The sequence below is a fragment of the Falco punctatus genome, assembly GCF_963210335.1.
Source record: "Falco punctatus genome assembly, chromosome: 6".
Taxonomy (NCBI): Eukaryota; Metazoa; Chordata; class Aves; order Falconiformes; family Falconidae; genus Falco; species Falco punctatus.
Window position 1 is genome coordinate 20,872,530 of NC_137585.1, and position 19,967 is coordinate 20,892,496.

The following is a 19,967-nucleotide window of genomic DNA, read 5'->3' on the forward strand; positions in this document are numbered from 1 at the left end:
TTGAAAACTGGAACTCTAACTTAAGCTGAATTTTGAACTCAAATGTGAAGAAATATCAGATCCTCCATGAAGTTCACCATGGAATGATAATGCAGAAAATTTTCTGGAGGAGAGATTCAGGTGGAGGATCCTCATGATGAACAGCAGCATGAAAACATAAGAGGTAATTCTGTAAAAGGGTGGAATATTATAATTTTTAAATATCTTTCCATAGCAGGTACTTTGCTAAATGGTATTGCTTTTCTGTAAAAATCAGAAAGAAAACAGAAAAAAGCTTTGCTGTCAATGTTTTTTAAACTATCTATATTGTATTTGTTACATGTTCCTTAATAGTGCCTTAAAGCAACATTAATGTGCATTGATATGTCTTATAAAGGTGCATCATATCAATGTACAGTACTGCATAATTTTTCTTAGTGCTGTGCTTGTGATTAAGTCTTGTGCTACATGCAGAATTAAAAAAGATCAAGCCAAAGAAAACCAAAATTTCTTCTAAGAAAGACTTCCATAAAATTTTGTAACTGTTCTACATCCAACAAACCCAAATAAAAAAGAGAATAATTTTCCTTTGAAAATTGTCTGTATAAATGTTATTATTTTAATACAAATAACTTTATGCATGATTCTGTAACTGTATCCAAATATACCCTTTATAAAAATGTTTGCATTTTTAAATGGAATCATCAAATATTAAATATGACAGAAAGTTTAGCCCACTCAGTAGAAGTTGTAGATGTGAAACACTTCCGAGATTGGATCCAGTTTAGCCAGTGGAACCTACTAAGTTTGGATGTTTCTGTTACTTGAGAACTGCTGTTAATACTTCTGAAATGTAATGATACTGCTTGCTTAGCATCTCTTTAGAAAATTATTAAGGCCTATAGTTTTAAAAATATCCTTGAAATTACCTTAATGTTATGAGAATACACCAAGCTTAAGTATGAGATGTGAATGGTGTATTTTCTGAATTTTGAAAAAAAAACCAATCTGGAGTAATAGGCTAAAAAGAATGTGCTGCATTCAGAACAGATTCCTATGTTTCAGTCCCTGCATTAATCAAAAACTGCTGAGTGAACTGCATGTGGGTTGATAAAATGTGAAAGAATGCTCTCAGCTAGTTTCAGGCCTGAAAGGTAAGCTTTGTGAGACAAGTATATTTAATCTAAAATTTGTATGGTTGGAAATGTTTTTGCTATTTTAGTTGCAATGAAAAATGCTTGAAATTTTAATCTTTCTTTGCAGTTTAAAAAGCAAATGCAGTGACATACTGTCACTTCAGGAGAATGGGAAATTGAAAATGCCTAAAAGGTGTTTGCCATGCAACCTACTTGGATTTACTGTGCAATCTGAATGCAGTCTATACATACGGCACTGCTGAGGAAAAGAAAAGTCAGACTGAGCCCTCTCTAGCTCAGACCTCCACAGGCTGGACTGCTGAGTCCTCTCTGTACCTCCAATTATAAGAAGCAGAAATGTCCATGGGAGATGTCCTTCAGACAAGGATATAAAGGCTCAGTGCCAGCAATGTTCCTCATGTTGAGTGGCAACAGAAAGGTGGTTCTGAACTTCATGGGTGGACCCAGGACACACAAAATTGTTGGTTCTCCCAGACAACCTTAGCTGGCCTCAACTGCCCCTGTGGGACTACAGGGTGATTTTGTCTGGACTGAAAGCTGCAGGGATGTTGCAATGAGCACCAAAGAGACAGGACACCAAGCTCTCTGGTGTGGGGGGATAATCAGTGCTGTGGGGATGAACATCCACTGCCACAGGTTGTGCAGGAAAGAAAATTGTCCCCCACTCTCTTTTTAACTGGCTTTTTCTAGAAAGGTCTTACCAGGGAACAACATTGCCTTTTCCCTTTAGAAACCTTTGGAAATCATAGTTTGGAACTGCTCTCACGAAAGTTGCACCTGGTGCTTTTCAGTTTTGATGTTTACTGTGCCTATTTCACCATATGGTATGTGAATTAAAAATTCCAGCTTTTCTGTCCTCCAATGACATCTCCCCAGCAAAATCTCAGTGAAATGATGGAAGAAATCTGAAAAGCGAGGACAGGCACAGTAAGCTATAATTTCATTTACAATAAATCTATGATTTGATTACTGAAGTGATACTAATGTTACCGTAGAAAGGTGCCTTGTTTCTTTGCCAATACATTAAAGATATCATCTTGAGCTCTTGCTTTAAATCACTAAAAAGTGCATATGTAAGTTGTAAGAGCTAAGGAATCTTCAGTATAGTGGACCATAACAGGTGTGTGAACCGAGGTAATGAACTTTCAATTTTTGGACAAAAAGAGGCTTTAAGCTTTGTGCCGTGGCAGACCTTACAGTGCAGGGTGGGTGACTTCCAAATGATCCCAATAAACTGTTTCTAAAATGGTATTTCAAATTCAGCTGGCGCAAGGTATGTATCATCACGGTGTAGGGACAGAAGAAAGATCTGGAGATGGCTGAATTAACAGGTGAATAAAACAAATATCACCTGCCAGAATTTCATAATCAATTAGAACAGTTAAATCCTGAAATGATTGTGTAGTAAGAATCTTTGCCTCCCATCTTTACAGCTAGATTAAATGGAAGTGAATTATACATGGCCATGCAGCAAATCAGTGGGACAGTTAGGGCTGGAATTCAAGTGGATATATTAGGGCTGGAAATCAAGTGGGACAGTTAGGGCTGGAATTTGGTTGGCTCCAAATACAGAAGCACTGCTGACCTACAGGAGTCTAATGACATTTTAATTGTAAATGCAGGACAGTTGCTTCTCCTTAGGTAGTCATGGCACAGTTCCTAGATTTGCTCTTAATTGTCCAAATTAGCTTTGATGCACGATGCTGGAGGGATCGGCTGTAGCTCCTGGTGCAGCTCCCCTCCTCCCCCATCCCCAGGCTTGTTGGGGCTGTTCTGGTTGTTGCAAGTCAGTGTCCGCTCTGCTCCGAGAGCAACTGCAATAACACAGACTGATACGGCCCAGGTATATTTGCTCACACTTGGCCACACCCCAAGGGCAGGACGGAGAGAGTTTGCTCTTGTTCTGGCTTCATTATGGCAATGCACACTTTGTTTTGTCTCGGAGGTTTGAGCATTTAATGGGTGCGCATACATGCAGGCACTTGGGAGACAAACCGAAGACAAGTGAGACCTTGAAGCATGTCTCAGGGCAAATGTTATGCATATAAGCAAGACCCCACTGCTGCTGGTTCTGGTCATTGTGGCTTTTCTTGGAAAGAATTTAAACTTAAATTACTCAGATTTATTTTCAATTTTTATACTTTCTTACTTTTCACTAAACTACTTTGCATTCTCTTGAGTTACTCTTATTTGTTCCTAACTGTGGTCTATAAACAGGCATGTTATTCTTTTTCTCTTTACACTGCATTCCATTATTCTGTGTTTTTTCTCCTCTTCTTCCCAACCATTATTTTTTGATGGTTATACCAGTGTGAATGCAACAAACTACAAAATCTAAGTAAAAGTATAAGAGAAAAAAAAAAGTGCTTTTTAAAAGCAACTCCAAAACATTTGGTATAGTTCATCCTATTGTCAGCCCTCCTGGACTTTCACATCTTTACTCTCACACATGAGTAAAAATAAAAAATAAAATGCACTTTGCAAGGCTGATAATTTGCTGTAGGCAGTCATAAGCAAGAAAAGTACAAACCTAAAAACAAAAATACCCAAGAGAAGCACATTTCAGAATTTTCTTAGTCTCAAAGACAGAGAGAAATTAATATACAGCTTCCTTCCAGCTATTTGGCTTTAATAAAAACTTATGAACTCATAAAAAAGGCTAGTGAATTTCTGTACACAGTGTTTTGGACACTAACTAACTTAAAAGACAGCTGACATATTTTTAGTAGCTTTTCTTCCCTGGGGTGGCTTCTGCCTCAGTCTACCAGCCTTGGACAGAAAATGCATACAAAATGACATCACATATGGAAGAACAGAGCTGTGAACAGCATAAGCATTGGGTTTGAAATGTCCATGTTCAATGGAACCATATGTCCCCACTGTGATTAGCAGTTCCCGGTGAAAAAGATTGAGCATCTGTGAAGAAGGTTGTAAGTTACGAGTAAAGGATATTAAAGTTTTCATGGCATTTCTTTTAACAGCAATGCAATGTTCATTAACCACAACTAAATCTCCTCCCAGTGACTTCTGTCTGAATGCAGACAGGATTTTGGATTTTCTTGCATTCAACTTGATCTAATAATTAGAAAGGTAATTAATCATCTCCCAGTGTTGCTGGCTGGTTCTTGTCTGTAGTCCATTCTGGATATTTACAATGAATGTTATTATATAATCATATCATATTTCTTTGTTTAAAATCTTCTTCAGATGTAAAGGAATTTCTTTAGACAGGTCAATGAGACCCATCCCACTGTCTCTTAGATTGCAAAAAAAGGAAAGAACAGAAAAATAAAGCCTAGTTGCCTGTTATTCCACTGCAGTACCAAAGGCAGGGAAATCTGTCTCAGCTGTTAACAGCAATACTACTCAAGAAGCCTACTTACAGATGAACTGGAAGTCATCAAAGTAGGTAACTTTTGTAATCAAACAGACACAGGAAAAGAAAGGGAAAAAATATTAAAACCCCAGGATGGGAAACTAGGTGATAAGGACACTTAGGTTCAGCTGACTAACTTCAACATACCTTATCTATGAAACAGGGTGGAGCGGTAACATTTTCCATGTCTTCTCCTTTAAGCCTGCTCAAAGAGCATTTCTAAATTGCTTTGAGATCTTCAGGAGATTTGTTATATGTAATAATTATAAACTCCAATTCCACCTACTGTTTGAATCTCATCTGCCCTTAAAAAAGAACACAGTTTATGCCACTTCCCATTTGTAAATGTTTATCCATACAAATGTTTCTTTTCACCCAAGAGACATTGAGCGCTTCAGTGGTATGTAAAATAATTGTATATGGCTGTGAACTGCTAGCATTTTGATGTAAAAAGAACTTGACTATTTACTACTGTGTTATAATTTAGGATAGTGACAACCAATTTGGTTGTCTACTTTCAAATGTGAACTTGAATAACAGCACCTGTTCAATTAGTACTTTTCATGTTATTGTATAAATCTGCTATGAAAACAGCCTAGGTTTTGGTGCAATGATTCTTGGTTACATTTGGCTAACGTGTAGCTGTGGTTATGGTGTAAGAATAATCCAACTGCTTTCCTGAAAAGAGAGACATCAAGAGACTGTTTCACTTCTGAGAAAGATGCAAAGCAGAGGATTGTCCCCATTTGTGGTTCAGTTTATATGTTCTTTCTTTTTGATCATACTCATTGCAACAGTGATAAATGCTCTACTATTTTATTTCAAGAATGGGCAAAGAAAATCAAACAAGAAATGGTGGACAAAAGTGAATGGTACTTACAATTTCATTGTAAGTAGGGTCAGAGCTTTTTGGAGCTGTTCTTGTTTTCCTTCCACTGACCTCAGAAGGATCTGGCAGAAGATAAAATTCAGCATGTGCACTTGGGGCAGAGCCATCTGGAAGGTGCTGAAAAACAAGAGTCATAAATACAAGTTCTTATGTTCTAGCAACAAAAACAAAGTACCAAATGAAATCTGGACTTTAAGCAGACACGGAAACATTTTACATTCTCGCTGTTCTCTCTGCTAAATCGGAGTGCTAGCGCAGTAAACAACAGGAATTCTTAGAATTCACCTTAATACTGAATGAGAAAAATAGAAATGGAATAATACAAGAACAAGGTAAAATTGCCTGTCTTTAATATTTAATGTTCTGATGGAAACCCCCTTAATCCTCAAGATTGTACTTGAACTCAGCTTAATCTGACAAAAAGTCTAGCCTTTCCACTTTCCAGAGTAACGCATAGAAACCAGATTCTAGCCAGTCAGTTCTTCTTGATTTTAACCCCTAAGTAACAGTGCTGACGCTGGGGAGAACTGATTGTTTCTAAGGGTGTTTCATAAAGCATATTACTATAGAAGAGTCAGGAGCATTTCCTGAAGCAGTATAGACAGAACAGTATTCTTGTAATAACAGTCTTTCTGATCTCTCCCATCAAACAGATGCAAACTCTCTTTAATTTTTCAGTTCAGGTTACTGAACAATATTCCAGATATTCCATCTTATGGTAACTACTCATGATCACAGCCAATCTATTAACCAGGCTCAGTCATAGCCTAATGCTGGTGTGTGGAGCATTTTTTCATAACTTCTGAACAGCTGTAAGGTTATTCCTAACCCCACACTGCCATTATTCAGAAAACACGTTGGTAGTATGAAAGGTTTTAAAAAAACACACAAGATGTCTTGCCAATATATGTCACTTAGTGCTTAGCTTGTAATTAAGCAGAAGTCTTCGTGTTGGTAACACAATATGCAATCAGAAAGCACAAAATGGGGCATATATAAATATCAGTAATTTTAATCATATTAAAAGCATTTTAGGCAGCAAGTTTACCTGACAACTCATAGGCAATCCAGTGACAGAATGCAAATGAAAATGCAGGCAAAAAGAAGAGATCTTAAAAGTTTTGGAACCAATGAAGCCAGAGCATTAAACAGGCAGTTGCATTTATATTTCCTATTGTAATTCTACCTGGCTCAGAATAAAGACATTTCTCTGATTTTGATTATTCACAGTATGTGCCTAGGAATATTGGGCATTCTACAGGCATTATCAACAACATATCCGTGTGATAAGAGAAACTGCTGGTGTCCTAGCAATGAACAACTTCTCTACTGGGAAGAAAAAATGTGGTTTTGTGTGTGAGCAACCAGATCTTGCACAACAGATCTCTTTTTTTTTTTTTTTATCTGAAATGATCCTTAAAGGCAAATGATGTGGTCAACTGCAAAGTTTATTATTGCTATCGTTAACACTATACAGCATCAAAGGATGCACTAGTCAAATCATTAAACGTTGTCAGCACTGTGATTAATGTCACTATTGCTAAGCTCCCAAAAGTACATCTGATTAAAAATATACATGGGATCTGGACAGCTGGGATTCGACAGCCAAAATAAGAATGTCATTAAATGACAGTGAAGCTAACAGGTATTTTCCTAGGACAGAGTAATGCATTGTTGTTGCAGGATTTACAATTTACTGTCCATTTGAAAGCCCATCTCTATTGATCTAGACTATACTACAACTTCAATCAAGGACTACAAATAACAGTAAATTGAACACTCTCTTAAAAATCAGGAAGGAGAAAGAAATGTAGCCTTAAATACCAGTCCAAGCAACCAAGATCCTAACTGTAATCAAGCTCTTCCCTTCCCAATGAAAAGATAAGCATCACTGTAACTTGAAGGTCAACAGATATTAGATGTTTCAGACAAAAAAGGAAACATAGTTAAAATAAAAAAAAGGAGGCGAAGGGGGTCATTCTTGAAGAAGACCTTATCAGCTCAACCGCTGAGGCCCAGCACAACAATCTTCGTGTACTGTATTTCTGCACTTGAGATCCCTACGAAATGTCAGGCTTTATAGATCATCCCAGCAGTGTGTTGCCTAACAAGGGACCATGTCAGAGCTCATTTTGAAAGCAGAGGTCAGCAGCGGCTTTGAAGGGCACTGGGCTGAGGAGCCCAGATGGTAAGTAATGGGCTGCAAAGATAGCAGAGAGGATGGCTGCATCTGTCCTGTTCTGCTGCCCTTTGAGCTCTCCAGATAGCACAAGGTGTAGTCACAAGTGCTGTGCCCCACTGCACACCTCAGACAGCAAAGGTACAGATCACAGCAGCATCATTTGCATTTCAGACAGGCTCAGTCTGACATTCACCTGCCTGAGGAAGAATCCAAGCTGATTGCCATGTGATTCGTTGACATGACTGGGGTATCCAGAAGGACATGCCATGAATCGAAAAGAAGTCAGATAAAATTGTCACTATGCCTTTGAGTTGCTCCTTGTGCCCTGGTAGTAATGCTCACACATCATCTAACCTTCAGGCAACTAACCTTCTTCCATCAGTGGACTCCTCCCAAGGCCTAAGGAAGGCACTTTAAAGAAGTGCTGTGACCATGTGAAATATGGACACATAACTACTTCCTTACTATCCCTTTGAATGTAGCTAAATAAATGTTGAAAGAGGTGAGTAGGAGGACAGGGTCAAGAGAAAAAAAAATCCCCCAAACCATAATATTTTAGCAATTCAGAGAAAAGTCAAGGCAGAGAAGTTGCTCTGGGATCTTTCAGAACTAAAACAAAGCATTCTTTATGAATAGTAGCAATCAGCAGCCAGGCTGTTAGAGGTAATTTCAAGTGCAGCCACCTGAATTCCAACTAGAGATCTTAGTTCTGGGTGCTGGGTTTATTCCCCTCTGCTTTACAGATAACATTTTCCCACTTCGTCTTCCCTTGCCAAGGAAAGGCAACCAGGGCACTCAAAATTCCATAACTGTCCCAATCCTCCATCTGCAGTGGCACTGTTATGCCATCAAGTGATCAAAAAGCTTCAGCTGAGCACTTTTCAAGCCAGATCACCTCTTCCACTGCTTAGCTGCCCTCCCCTGACTGCTGGTATGACACAATACATCTAACGAGGGTCTCTAACTGTTAAAAAGGTTCTGTCCCACTACACACTAATAATTCAAAACTATAGATTAAGAGCAGGTATAAATCAGTCATGGTTTTACAGGAACAGAGTATGGGTAGCTTGATGAGTGCTGGCTGCTCTTCTGATTGGCACAAAAGTTGAATCTTTTCTAGTGAAGATCCTGCTTCACCGAAGGATTTTTTGAGACAAGACTTGTCATAGTGGTGGAAGAAACTGTGCTTTGCTAGATCCTCCCTGGCAGGGGCAATGAGAGATCTTGGCAGTCTGACAATCATAGTACAAAAACAAGAGGGGGAGTAACAGGGCAGAAATATCTTTCTAAATCTAAGGTAGGTGAAATTTGAGGTAAACTGTTTTATTAAAACAACTAAAAGGGCAGGCAAAAATCCAAAGCTTTCTGGCAAACTAGTCCTTTCTCAAGCTTTTGTATGCAAGTTCAGCATTTGGTTGAATAAAGGAGAATGGAGTAAACATCAGATTTTTTTTTTCTTTCTAAAAATTATGTCTTCTGTCCTATTAAATTGTCAGATTTAGTGAGCAAAACCCCTTGTTTATCAATTCGCTTCTAACTCTGACTGTATGGGCACATTTGTAAACAGGTAAACATGAAGAATAACTGACCTAAATGCCAGTCTCATTTGCACCAAAGAACATCTGTTCTGGTGGGTCCATTATAAACATTGAGTAAAATTTCTAACAGGCTTATGAGAAATTCTGAAATCCTGTAAAAAAACCTTTTTTTATTACTAATGGCTCAAAAATCATTGATTTCTGTCCATAATTCAGGCAGGCCAGAAGGAAAATCAAATGGCAGCCTGGGCATGCCATTTTGCATTTTAACAACTCTGCAATACCTTTATAGCTTGGATGTACTTGTGATCAAGCAAACAGAAAAAAACCCAAAGTTTTAGATTGAATTCTATTAATTGTCGCAGCACTCTCCAAACTAGCCGGCTGCAACAAGGTCTTTTATCATCACATACCAACATACTCTTCATGCCAGTCCCTCTGCTACCTTCTCCTAATCTCTCCTCATCCAGAGCGTGTGTTCTCTCTCTTTCTGCTTCTTCCTCTTCCTTGGCTGTCTGACCTCTTCACAGAACTAGCCACAGCTGCACCTTGTCTACATCAGCCAACCCACTGCCCCTGAAGCCAGCCCACAGATGTATATTATCAATGCTAATTAACCCAGCTTCAATCCACCACAATTAATGTTTAATTCTGTAGTCATTTCATTAACCCAAAATAAAGGAAGTTAACTTCCTTTAAAGGAAGTTACTCCCAATTTAAATTACTGTCTGAAATCTTCAATTGTGTACTCTTATGAATAAATTCAGACTATAAGAATCTGTAAAGGTGAGAAGGTAAAAAACTAAGTTCCCAACAGAAATGCAATAGATCTTGTAATACCTATGGACAAAAAAATGCCAGTGATTTTGGTCTGCCAATACAAAAAATTGAGTTGAATTTAGAAGCTGACACTCCCTGTGCTTTCTTCAAATACAAACAAGCCCCGACCGGACAATTTTCTTACAGAATGACCTGTCTACTTAACCTTGATAATGACTGATGTTTTTAAGGAATTCAGTTACAACGGCCTGCATATATTTTTTTTAACAAGCAGTTTATTGAAATATTATTGTCTTCTAAAGTCAGACAGAAGGTGATGAAAATATTTAAAAATGAGAGGAGTGAGGGAAAGGAAATACTACTCTGGATTTACTTCTTTCCACATCTGTAATTCAATACTGAAAAACTAATACAGGCATGTATCTGTTATGGCTGTGTGCAATTTTTCACTCCAATTTTATTTTCCAAACCTAGAAAACTATTGGTATTTACTTACAGAAACCCAGGCAGATAGGTTATGTCCTGTGTAATTTAATTTAAAATATACTAGCTGTAGCTGGGAAACTATGGAAGAAATTAAATTAATTTTTCTACAAGAATTACATTATCATAATGACTTTTCTCCCTTGATCATTACTAACTATCCACAACTCTCCTTAAGGATGGATTCTTTGTTAGCATTATGAAAGGCCTAACTACTTCAGAATTTGCCATACATGAAAATATGCAATTCAGCAACCAATATGAGTATCGAGATTTACTCAGGAAGTCTAAGGAAAGTTTTATGATTATTAAAAATGCATTTTAGGGATCATTTATTGTAAAGCTTTTTAAAACTCACCTCTTCATTAAGCCACATGAAATTTTCTCTTTAGGTAACTATTGGCTCAAATTAAATTATTTCATCAGTTTCTGTTAGTGTTAGATATGAAGATATTTTTCACTTTTTGTCCTAGAGTGAAACAGATTGATGGCTCTTGAACATTTGATAGTTCCAGATGCTATTCTCTTTTTCTCATTTTTCATTTTCAACCATCTTGACCAAAAGAAATAAATGATCAAAGGTAACTCGTATTACTCATACCATCTTTCCTCCTCCATTAATAACTTCCTTTCTTTCCCCAAAAATTAATTTCCTGGATATTTTCAAAACTGGTGCTTTCTTCCCCTTCTTCAGTGCAAAAAAGAAATCCAGCCTTTTGGAAGGCTCCAATTTCAGCTGCTGCCCCCAAATTAAAATAGATGATAGATAGATAGATAGATAGACAAATAAATCACCTTCTTCAGTTGCTCTAACTTTTAATTTTCTTATCCTTTACCTTCATCTTGTGTATTTCTCTTACATGCACTACTGTCAGAATTTATCTTCTACACAGTGAAGGACTATGAAATACTCCTTAATGTTTAATATTGAGATATCCTTATATCTTTAAAAATCATACCACTATAGCAAATGTTAGAAAAAGCCTTCACAGCTAGAAAGCAAAATGTTTATATATTAAGTGTAGACATGAGGCAGATTTGATTATTATCCAATAAAGGAGGATTAGAAAAAAAATCCAAAGAAGAAATCAGCCTTGCACCCCAGTAGCCTGTGGAAATTACTAGCTGCTTCTTGACTAAATTATAACTAGTAAGAAATGTGGAGAAGCTGTCACTGCTGCTATATTGTCTTTTACTTCTCTGAGTCCCTGTGTAATTTAGCAGAGAAAAGCTAAACCCTATCTTTGTAAGCTGCAGCTTAATTAACAAATACAGCCTCTGCCTTAGGAACAGATAACAACCTCTGGGCTAATTCTAAATTTAAAGAGCGGAGAAACTAATCAGCACTAAGACAATTATATTACAAAGAAAGGAGTTCCTTCAAAAACAGATTAATAAGATATATAAAACTCCAGAACAATTGGGAATGCTGTGTGAATGGGCAGTTTTGTTGTTACTTCATAAATCCCAGCATGGAACTGAAGACCCTTCTTTGTTTTTCCTTTGAGCCCTACATATCCCAAAGCACTGAACACCTCTATTCTGCTCTGCTACTAAGCTGTTTTGCTGTCACAAAATATTTTCAATTACTTCAAAGAAAAAGAAAAATAAAATCACATTTGCAGTAATTAATACATAATTACAAAAGAAGATAATGCATTATATCACTGTGGTGCACCCTGCACTGTCTGCTATTGGCAAGCATATTTTCTGAATCCCAAAATCAGAAAAGCAACCGGACAAAAGTGATTACACAAATAAAGTGTTTTTTCCCAAATGACTGCTTTTTTTCACCTAAAATTTGAAAACATTTAACTGCTTCTCTGCAAGAAAAGTTTATTTAGTTGCATTTTCTGATCCCAATTTTCCCCCTTTCTTCTATGTGAGCAATTACATTTCTTTTCCTAACTTCTTTCCTATCTTATGCACGCATCCGGATATGCAGATAAACAGAGAAGACACACTGTGACAGAGGTCACTGTCACAAAGGTCAATGGCAAAGCAGCAAAAGAAGAAACTACATTTATCTGAATTTCATGCAAGGAAATAAAGATACATTGTTTCAGAACAACACAGATTTTGTTCAGGGAAGTTCCAAAAAGCATTTTTTGCCCAGGCATTTTCTACTTTTCAGAAATCTAATAGTGTCAGTGGAGCAAGCCTCCAGATAGCTTTGTCATTTACTATGACAAAAATGCAAAGGTGCTCTACCCAAGTTGTTGTTTTGAATCTCCAAATACAGCTTATGCACTTCGTGCATAATACCTTCAATATCATCATCGACCTGCCTGTTCTGCACGCAGCTTGTCGGTGTACCAAACAGCAAAGAGCGCCTAGCGTGGGTGCTGTTAATTCAAGGGGAAACAGTGCTTTTGTCACTGCAGTGTATTCAAACTCCTTCTCTCCCAAGTGAAATAAGTTTTTTTGGCAAAAATACCCATGCAGGTTTACTGGTTAAGCTTTGTAGTGGAGTAGCAAGGACTTGTGCAGTCTACTGTTAATAGAAGATAGTATGCTGCATTCCAAATGAGGAGAACTATGAGGGCAAAAATAGGGTCTAGAGCTGTCCTGAGTCACAAAATCTCTAAAGTGAGAACCAGCCAACACTCTCCAAGGTCTTCTGGCTGTCAAATGGGAAAAGCTAACCCTCAGTCGCTGAGAAAGAAGGAAAGTGTCACAGTTAATACCCTGCAATGAACACATCAGTTCTGCGCAAAATGTCAAGGTGTTGACCCATCCTGGTGCGTGTGTGAAGTGGGTATATAAATTCCCAGTAAAGTTAAACCAGATCTCTGTAATGTTGGATATGTCATAGGCTTTATGGGAAACTGGTACCATTCTGGAGTGGTCATTGGAGGTCAAGTAAGGTACTTCATGGTATTTGAAACAGCCATGATCAGGCAATTGATTTGCATTCTACCATATGTGTATGAATCTTAGTTTCAAACTGAATCCCACTCCACTTAGGCCAAGGAACACAGACAGTGGAATTTTGGAAATGATCAAATATTATTTGTCAAATATTTAACAAACCCAGTTTTTTTTTTTTCTTGTAAGGAGAAAGACAATTCTGGGAAACAGGCTGAATCCCCAAATATTCAGGGCTTCCTAAGAACTATGTAAAATGCTTCTAGTCTGCTTCAGTCATTTGAGAGGAAAGCCCATCTAACTCTGCTTCAATGAAGTAAATAAAATGAAAGCTGCCCTGTGACACCCAGAAGATCATAAAGGTTTCTGTTCCAAACCTTTATTCCTATAGAGCTCTCAAACCGAAACTGAATACTCTCAGAAAGGTGAAGAAAGGAACTCAGATGCAGATATGATACCTGTTTAAAAAGAATAATTTGTTCTTTTTAATAATATACAAAGAATTGTATATTAGCATAGATACAATCCCAAATGAAATGGGGAGGAGTCTGTACAACCATGTGACTATGTCAAATAAAACAGGATTTTACTTTATATTGACCATTAGGGGTAGTGGTCAAGGATGGCTAGAATTTAGCTCCAGCAAGTAACGACAGCTTTGTGTGCATTTACTACTGTTTCTGAATTAACAACAAAGGAAAAAAATAAAAATCTTAGAATGGCTTGTGTCCCTACCCAGCCCATGCATGATCATGACTGTTTCAAAGCTTAAGTCTAGCTCCTGAGCATTCACACCCTTCTAATACTTCCCCAATGCTCAGTACTAGATTACTGGGTGCTCCACATAGCACCAAGTCGGTGTAAAAAGGTTACCAAGGCTGCAAAAATAATATAGAAGGCGGCAACTGTATAACCAGGAGTGCAAATGTATTAAATGTACAGCTCCCAGGATGAGAATTGAACAAGAATCCATATAGAAGTTTTTTCCTGAAAGAGAAGGAGGTGATAATACATTCTAGATTTCTGAACCACATGCTGTATTACTAACTTTAAGTCATTTAGACTCCACTTTTTTGCATAGATGAAAGAAATCAAGATTCAGCTATGCTTTAAAATTGTATTTTTCTATGGATAAGTAAAGTTGGTGTAGGGCGTAGAACTGATTTCATGAACAAGCCTCTGAAGTTTTTATTCCAGGATTACCACCAAGCCTGTAAAGAAGCTAAATTCCTTTGCTTTTCAACCCTGTATTATTGTTGTGTTTGGAACATTTAGTTTTCAGATAAATATTTAGTTGCAGAGCCTATGACACTGGCTAAGACTGATCTAGTTTGGACCCTTAGAAACATAGATCCCAGTTTTCTTCTCTCTTGAATAAAACTCAGGGGAGAACAAATACTTAAGACAAATCCCCATTTCTGTTTTCTTTTGAAATCACTCAGGATTAACACCATTGCTGCTTTAGAGGGCATGAAAGTGAATTAGCCTTTGAGAAAAGAAACACAAGAAAATGCTGTTGTTCTGTTTCTATGTTGTCGCATACATATTCTTTCCTCTTCTTTTCTAGGCACAGATAATATATGAATATAAAAATGCATAAAAAATAGTGACCCTGTTATCTGTCTTCAACCCGGCACCATTTTTCTTATATTTAACTTTTCTTATATTTAACTAATTTCTTAATTAGTTAAAAAATATATGCCTGATCCAGACTATTTTTAATTTCTCAAACTGTAAAGAGCTCCCTCCACATTTTTTTAATTATTCTACAGCTTGCCACCTCCCTTTGCAAAAAAGTGTTTCGTTATATGATGCATGCAATTTCTGCTCCTTAATTACCTCTCATTACTGCTACTTACACTCTTGCTCCATGTCCTAAATAATTTCTCCTGAACCTTGCTGTCTTCTCCCTTAAATATTCGCACAATTGACCTGTGTCCTTGTCTGTTCTTAACTAAGTTAGGTTTTAGTAACAATAAATCATTCCTAAGGAATCAATCACTCCCAAGTAACTGTACTGAGAACTGTTCTTTGAACTTGTATTCTACTTTAAAAAAATGTCCTGAGAGAAAGAGTCTACTATCAAAGCCTTACAAAGATGAACTACTTTCTTTCTGCACCATGACACCAGGATCTGGACTTTCTCATTGGCATGTCTCATAGCAACCTCGTGTCTCACCATTTGCTTGTTTTGTATTTGCATTACTGTGGGATATAGAGCTATACCTCTCTGAGGAAATACTTTTCATTTGTCCAAGCTGGTTGTAGGGTTCTGGAAATTACTTCTATTGTCTTGATCTTGCTCTGTCTCCACTACTATTTTTAATGTTTTCTTCATTTGCAGCAGTGACAAATTTAATTTATGTTCACCTTCATCTCCCAGATCACTCATATTATTAAACAAAACTCTCTGTTCATTGTTGTTTGTTTGTTTGTTTCTTTTCCTTTTTTATTCAACACATACCAGTTATGTAGGGAATTACTTCTTTAAAAATGCAGTTAGAATTTAGAACTTTGACAGTACTGTGACTGTGACAGATTAAAGGGTTTAACAAGACATAAATAACACAACTTTATGTACAACATATTTGTCAAACACCTTTCATAACAAATATGTTGGAATCCAACAGCAATCCCTGTGCCACAAGAATAGGCCTCATCTCTTCCCAATTTAAACTACTGCTGAATAGTAGTGCCCTTTGTTTATAGGTGTTCAGCTAATTTTCAGTTCAAAAGAGAAGAGTCTATCCAAGCTAATTTCCATTAATTCTTAAAATAAAGGCATTTTCTATAAATATAAAGTTAAATCCAAAGCCTTTATAAGCTAGAGTTAGTACAAGATCTTTCTTTCCATGGCTTTTAATCCTGTGTTTTTGCCAGTCTAGGGAGAACTCCATCTGAATGTGCTACCTCCCTCCATCAGCCAAGCTGTTGATTTCATTCTGTCACCAATATTTTCTGAATAACTTTTGTTCAGCTTAGAGAGATTTTTTTCCCACTTGTTTTTCATCCCTGGATGACTGACCAGGCTTGGCCTACCTATACAACTTCTTCTCCATCCCTGTTGGCTGATGCAATGGCCACAGTGTAAGACAGCAGGATATATTTATAATATTCTGAAAGGTTAACGTGGCTTTTTATTTAATTGGCAGGCACTGGGTCACTGGCAGTTAATATTTTTTCCATAAAAATCTATATAATGATATTAATGAAGTGTAAAAGTTAGTGGGCCCACAGGAGAAATGATGGGAACCCACTAAGACTGAACAAAAATCTGCACGTCTTACGCACTTCAAGCTAGAGACAAAACCCAGCAAAGGCAGTGGAGCATCTACCTCCACTGTACATAGGAACTTCCCTACAGCCCTGCACCTGCAGGCTTAGATATAGTTTTCATCCTCATGGCCTAGGGAAAGCTTGCCTCTCACCTTTCTTCATGATGCATTTAAGCCATCATGTCTCAAAAACATTTTTGGAAGTAATTTGTACTTGGATGGTGTAGGACATGAAATGGAAAGAGGCTGGATGTCTGTGTAAGCCTAAAGCTGATTGCTAATTCGTCACCCACATATCAGCTATCCCAGAATCATTAATCACCAAGACTGGTACATGACAGCTTCAGAGCTTTAAGAAAAGGAAAGCTGGAAATAGTTTTGGAAAGTACTGAAGGAGTTTATTTTTCTTCCAGCAAATTTTCCCCCTGTAAAACTGGTTCTGAATACATCACCCACACATGCTTTCATAATTCTAGTAATATTTTCCATTTATTGGCATGAGGTTCAGGATAAATTGGCTTTGTTTCTCCTCCCCACTGCCCCTGAGGAGTTATTCTGTCCACAAGAAGTAATGGGCAAAAATGTTTAGCAGTAAAGACTGAAAGTTTAGCTGCTTATCTAGAAAAACAGGGCATGCCTGAAGTCATGGCAATGAAGTCAGCAGAGAAAGCAGACTTCCTTCTGAGCCAATGCTGAACCACTGTTCCCTTCTGGTTCTCTGTGAAGAAGGAAAAGGAAGATATTAGCCAACCTTTTCTGAACTTCAGAAATGGCTATTTCTTTTGCCTCTGGTGTCTTTTTGCACAGACGAGCAAGCCCAGCACTGCAGCTGCAGGTAGCCTGGCTGTTTCTGGCTGTGCAGTGCTAGGCTAGCCCATAGCCTGCTCTGGGTGACATCTGGTATGGTCTTGATATGCTCCATTCTCTGTGTTGGCTAATACAGATGAATTGGACTTGAGCATTTCACGTTCAAAACCTACATGTCTTTCAATTTTCATAAATCCACCTCCACAGATTCTACACAGATCTAGAACCCTATGTTTTTAAGGTAGACCCTCGGGCTTTCTTCCTAGCACTCCCCTGTGCTCCTATTCCTGCCTGCAGCTGTCTTTCTGGGCATTGTACTGCCACAGCTGGACTGGTTTTGTTCTTACCTAACAAGCCCTTTCACATGCCAAAACAAACCTCCCCTGGGGTTCCTGTACCTTCCTCCTAAGCTGTCAGTGCACTTTGCCAGGTACAGTGCTGCTGTGTTTGTAGAAGCCTGCCCTGTCTCATCCCCTCCAGCTGCCACATCCTCCATGACCCCCGAGGAAAACTCTCCTGGTCTGTCCATATAACCTCTCTGGTTTTCATCCCTGCACAAAGCTTCCCTTCTAGCCCAGCTTCACTTTATTAAGGCAATATTGCCTGTACTGCCTATGCATAAAGTGTTCAGTGTTGCATCGTGCATTTGAGTGGAGCAAGTAATGCCCAAAAGGCTGACTTTAAATTATGTAACATACATGTTTGGAAAATTGCATTTTATTAGCAACATGGCTTTTCTATGTTTGAAAATTTGATTTAAAGTTTTTTTCCTCAGCAGTTGTGGTGAAAACATTCAGTTTATATGTAGAAGCAGTGCGTGTGATGGGAGTCATGACTTACAGAATCTCAGAATTCAAGGAAGACTGAATTGCTGAGGAAAATATTGAGACTGAAAGTTAGTATCTTATAAATATCTATTTAACAAAACTTGTCTTCATTGTGTACCCACAGTCTTAAACCATAGCATTTGCAACCAGTCTTAAGTCTCTCTCTGATCAAAGTTTCTTCAGCTGCATTGCTCGTCTCAGTGCAAGTATGTTCACAGTGAGAAAATATAGCTTGTGCTTTACACAAGGTTAGATCAGATTAATGGTCATTTCCAGTCACAAAAGCTATAAGGCTGCTCTTCTCCATTGCTGGTCTTTGAAGAATTTTTGATAGAGTTTTCTTAAAGCAGGGCTGGCTTTTGTAACACGAAATGTTGCAGTGGTAAGGGAGAGCACATTCTGAAACACATGTAGGGATGACTGACGTCTGCAGCAAATCTGGCATGTGTGGATGCATTAGATCAGAAGTATCTGCACTGTGGAGTCCTGCACCAGACCAATGTACCTGCACTGGCAGGTCTGCACTAGACCAATGTTCTCTCAACTGCTGTAGCATCTTTTGTTTATGACATCCCACATGAGCAGGGTTAACTTCATGAAAAAATCCTGCAAAGCTACAGCATTGCACTGTTTTGGCTTCCTCTAAAGAACCTATCTGACAATTGACAATGGATATAAACAACACCAGCTTCTTAGGGATTGTCTTTTGCATTGTATATTAATGTAGGATTTGCACAGCAGGATCTAGATCTATTAAAACTCCTAGAAGTAAACCCACACAAATACTACATAAAATTTATTTACATGGATCAAAAGTCTCTATCAAAATTCCTGTCAGTTCTGTGAAGCTACATTTGGGATTAATTTAGCCTACTACTATTATTTTCACATCTGAACACATTATAAAATCTCTATAAAGACATAAATTAAATGGGAAAGAGGAGCACAAAAATTATTTACTATAAATTATGAAATAAACTAAGATAAAACAAGATAGGAAAGTAATCTCTGCACAGATGAACCACTAAAATATAATTAGTGACACTCTGCAAAATACGGAATATACCTGAAATAGCTTTAACATGTCTTGAATAAGATATGATCTTGGCTTACTTTTAAAATCCCTGTTCAGCTCAACCCAAAAAAAAAAAAAAAAAAAAAAAAAAAGGAAAGTAAAAGAAGAGAAAACATGTCAGAGACATTGGTCTATGACTGGAAAGCTGAGAAGATTACTAATGGCATAATGAAACTTTCTGTTATAGGTTACTAGTCTGAAGGCAGTCCAGTATCATGGTACCCCAAAGCACTGTATTTCATATTTAATATCAGATGGTGATGGATGGATGGCCAGATGGAAGGAAGGAAGGAATTGGAAGCCCAGGATTTAAAACCACGATTCCCTAAGTTAGGCTGCTAAAACAATGACCTTATTTTCAAGTCATGAATCATTGCTGGTCTTACTGAATTGGACTCCCACCACTTCTCTGCAAACTCAATAAAATGGATTTAAGTTGTCTACTTTCAAAAGCTAGACAATAACTTAAAGTTGTATTGTCCCTTTCCATAATGACGTGAACTGAACTCTGGATTTTATGTTTGCTATGCACAACTATATATGCTGTAATTTATTTTCATTTAATTAAATGGCTGGAACTTTCTAAATTAGAGAACACAGTTAGGAGCCTATACACTTGAAATTATGGAAATGAGGAGAAAGACTATTTCCAACATCTCTAGTTCTGTTTGTGTGCATCCCCACATCACCTGCCTGAGCACACAGTGACATTATCAGCACTATATATGGCA

The 19,967-nt window shown here is 37.6% G+C and overlaps 1 protein-coding gene across 1 annotated transcript in view; it reads right to left on the reverse strand.

Moving 5' to 3' along the window:
- Window positions 1–19,967, reverse strand: part of PIK3C2G (phosphatidylinositol-4-phosphate 3-kinase catalytic subunit type 2 gamma) — a 288,176-nt gene that overhangs the window by 2,113 nt on the left and 266,096 nt on the right. The window contains exon 33 of the mRNA XM_080391788.1: window positions 5,393–5,518. Within this exon, the coding sequence (XP_080247914.1) occupies window positions 5,393–5,518 (126 nt within the window). The remainder of the gene's footprint in view (window positions 1–5,392; window positions 5,519–19,967) is intronic.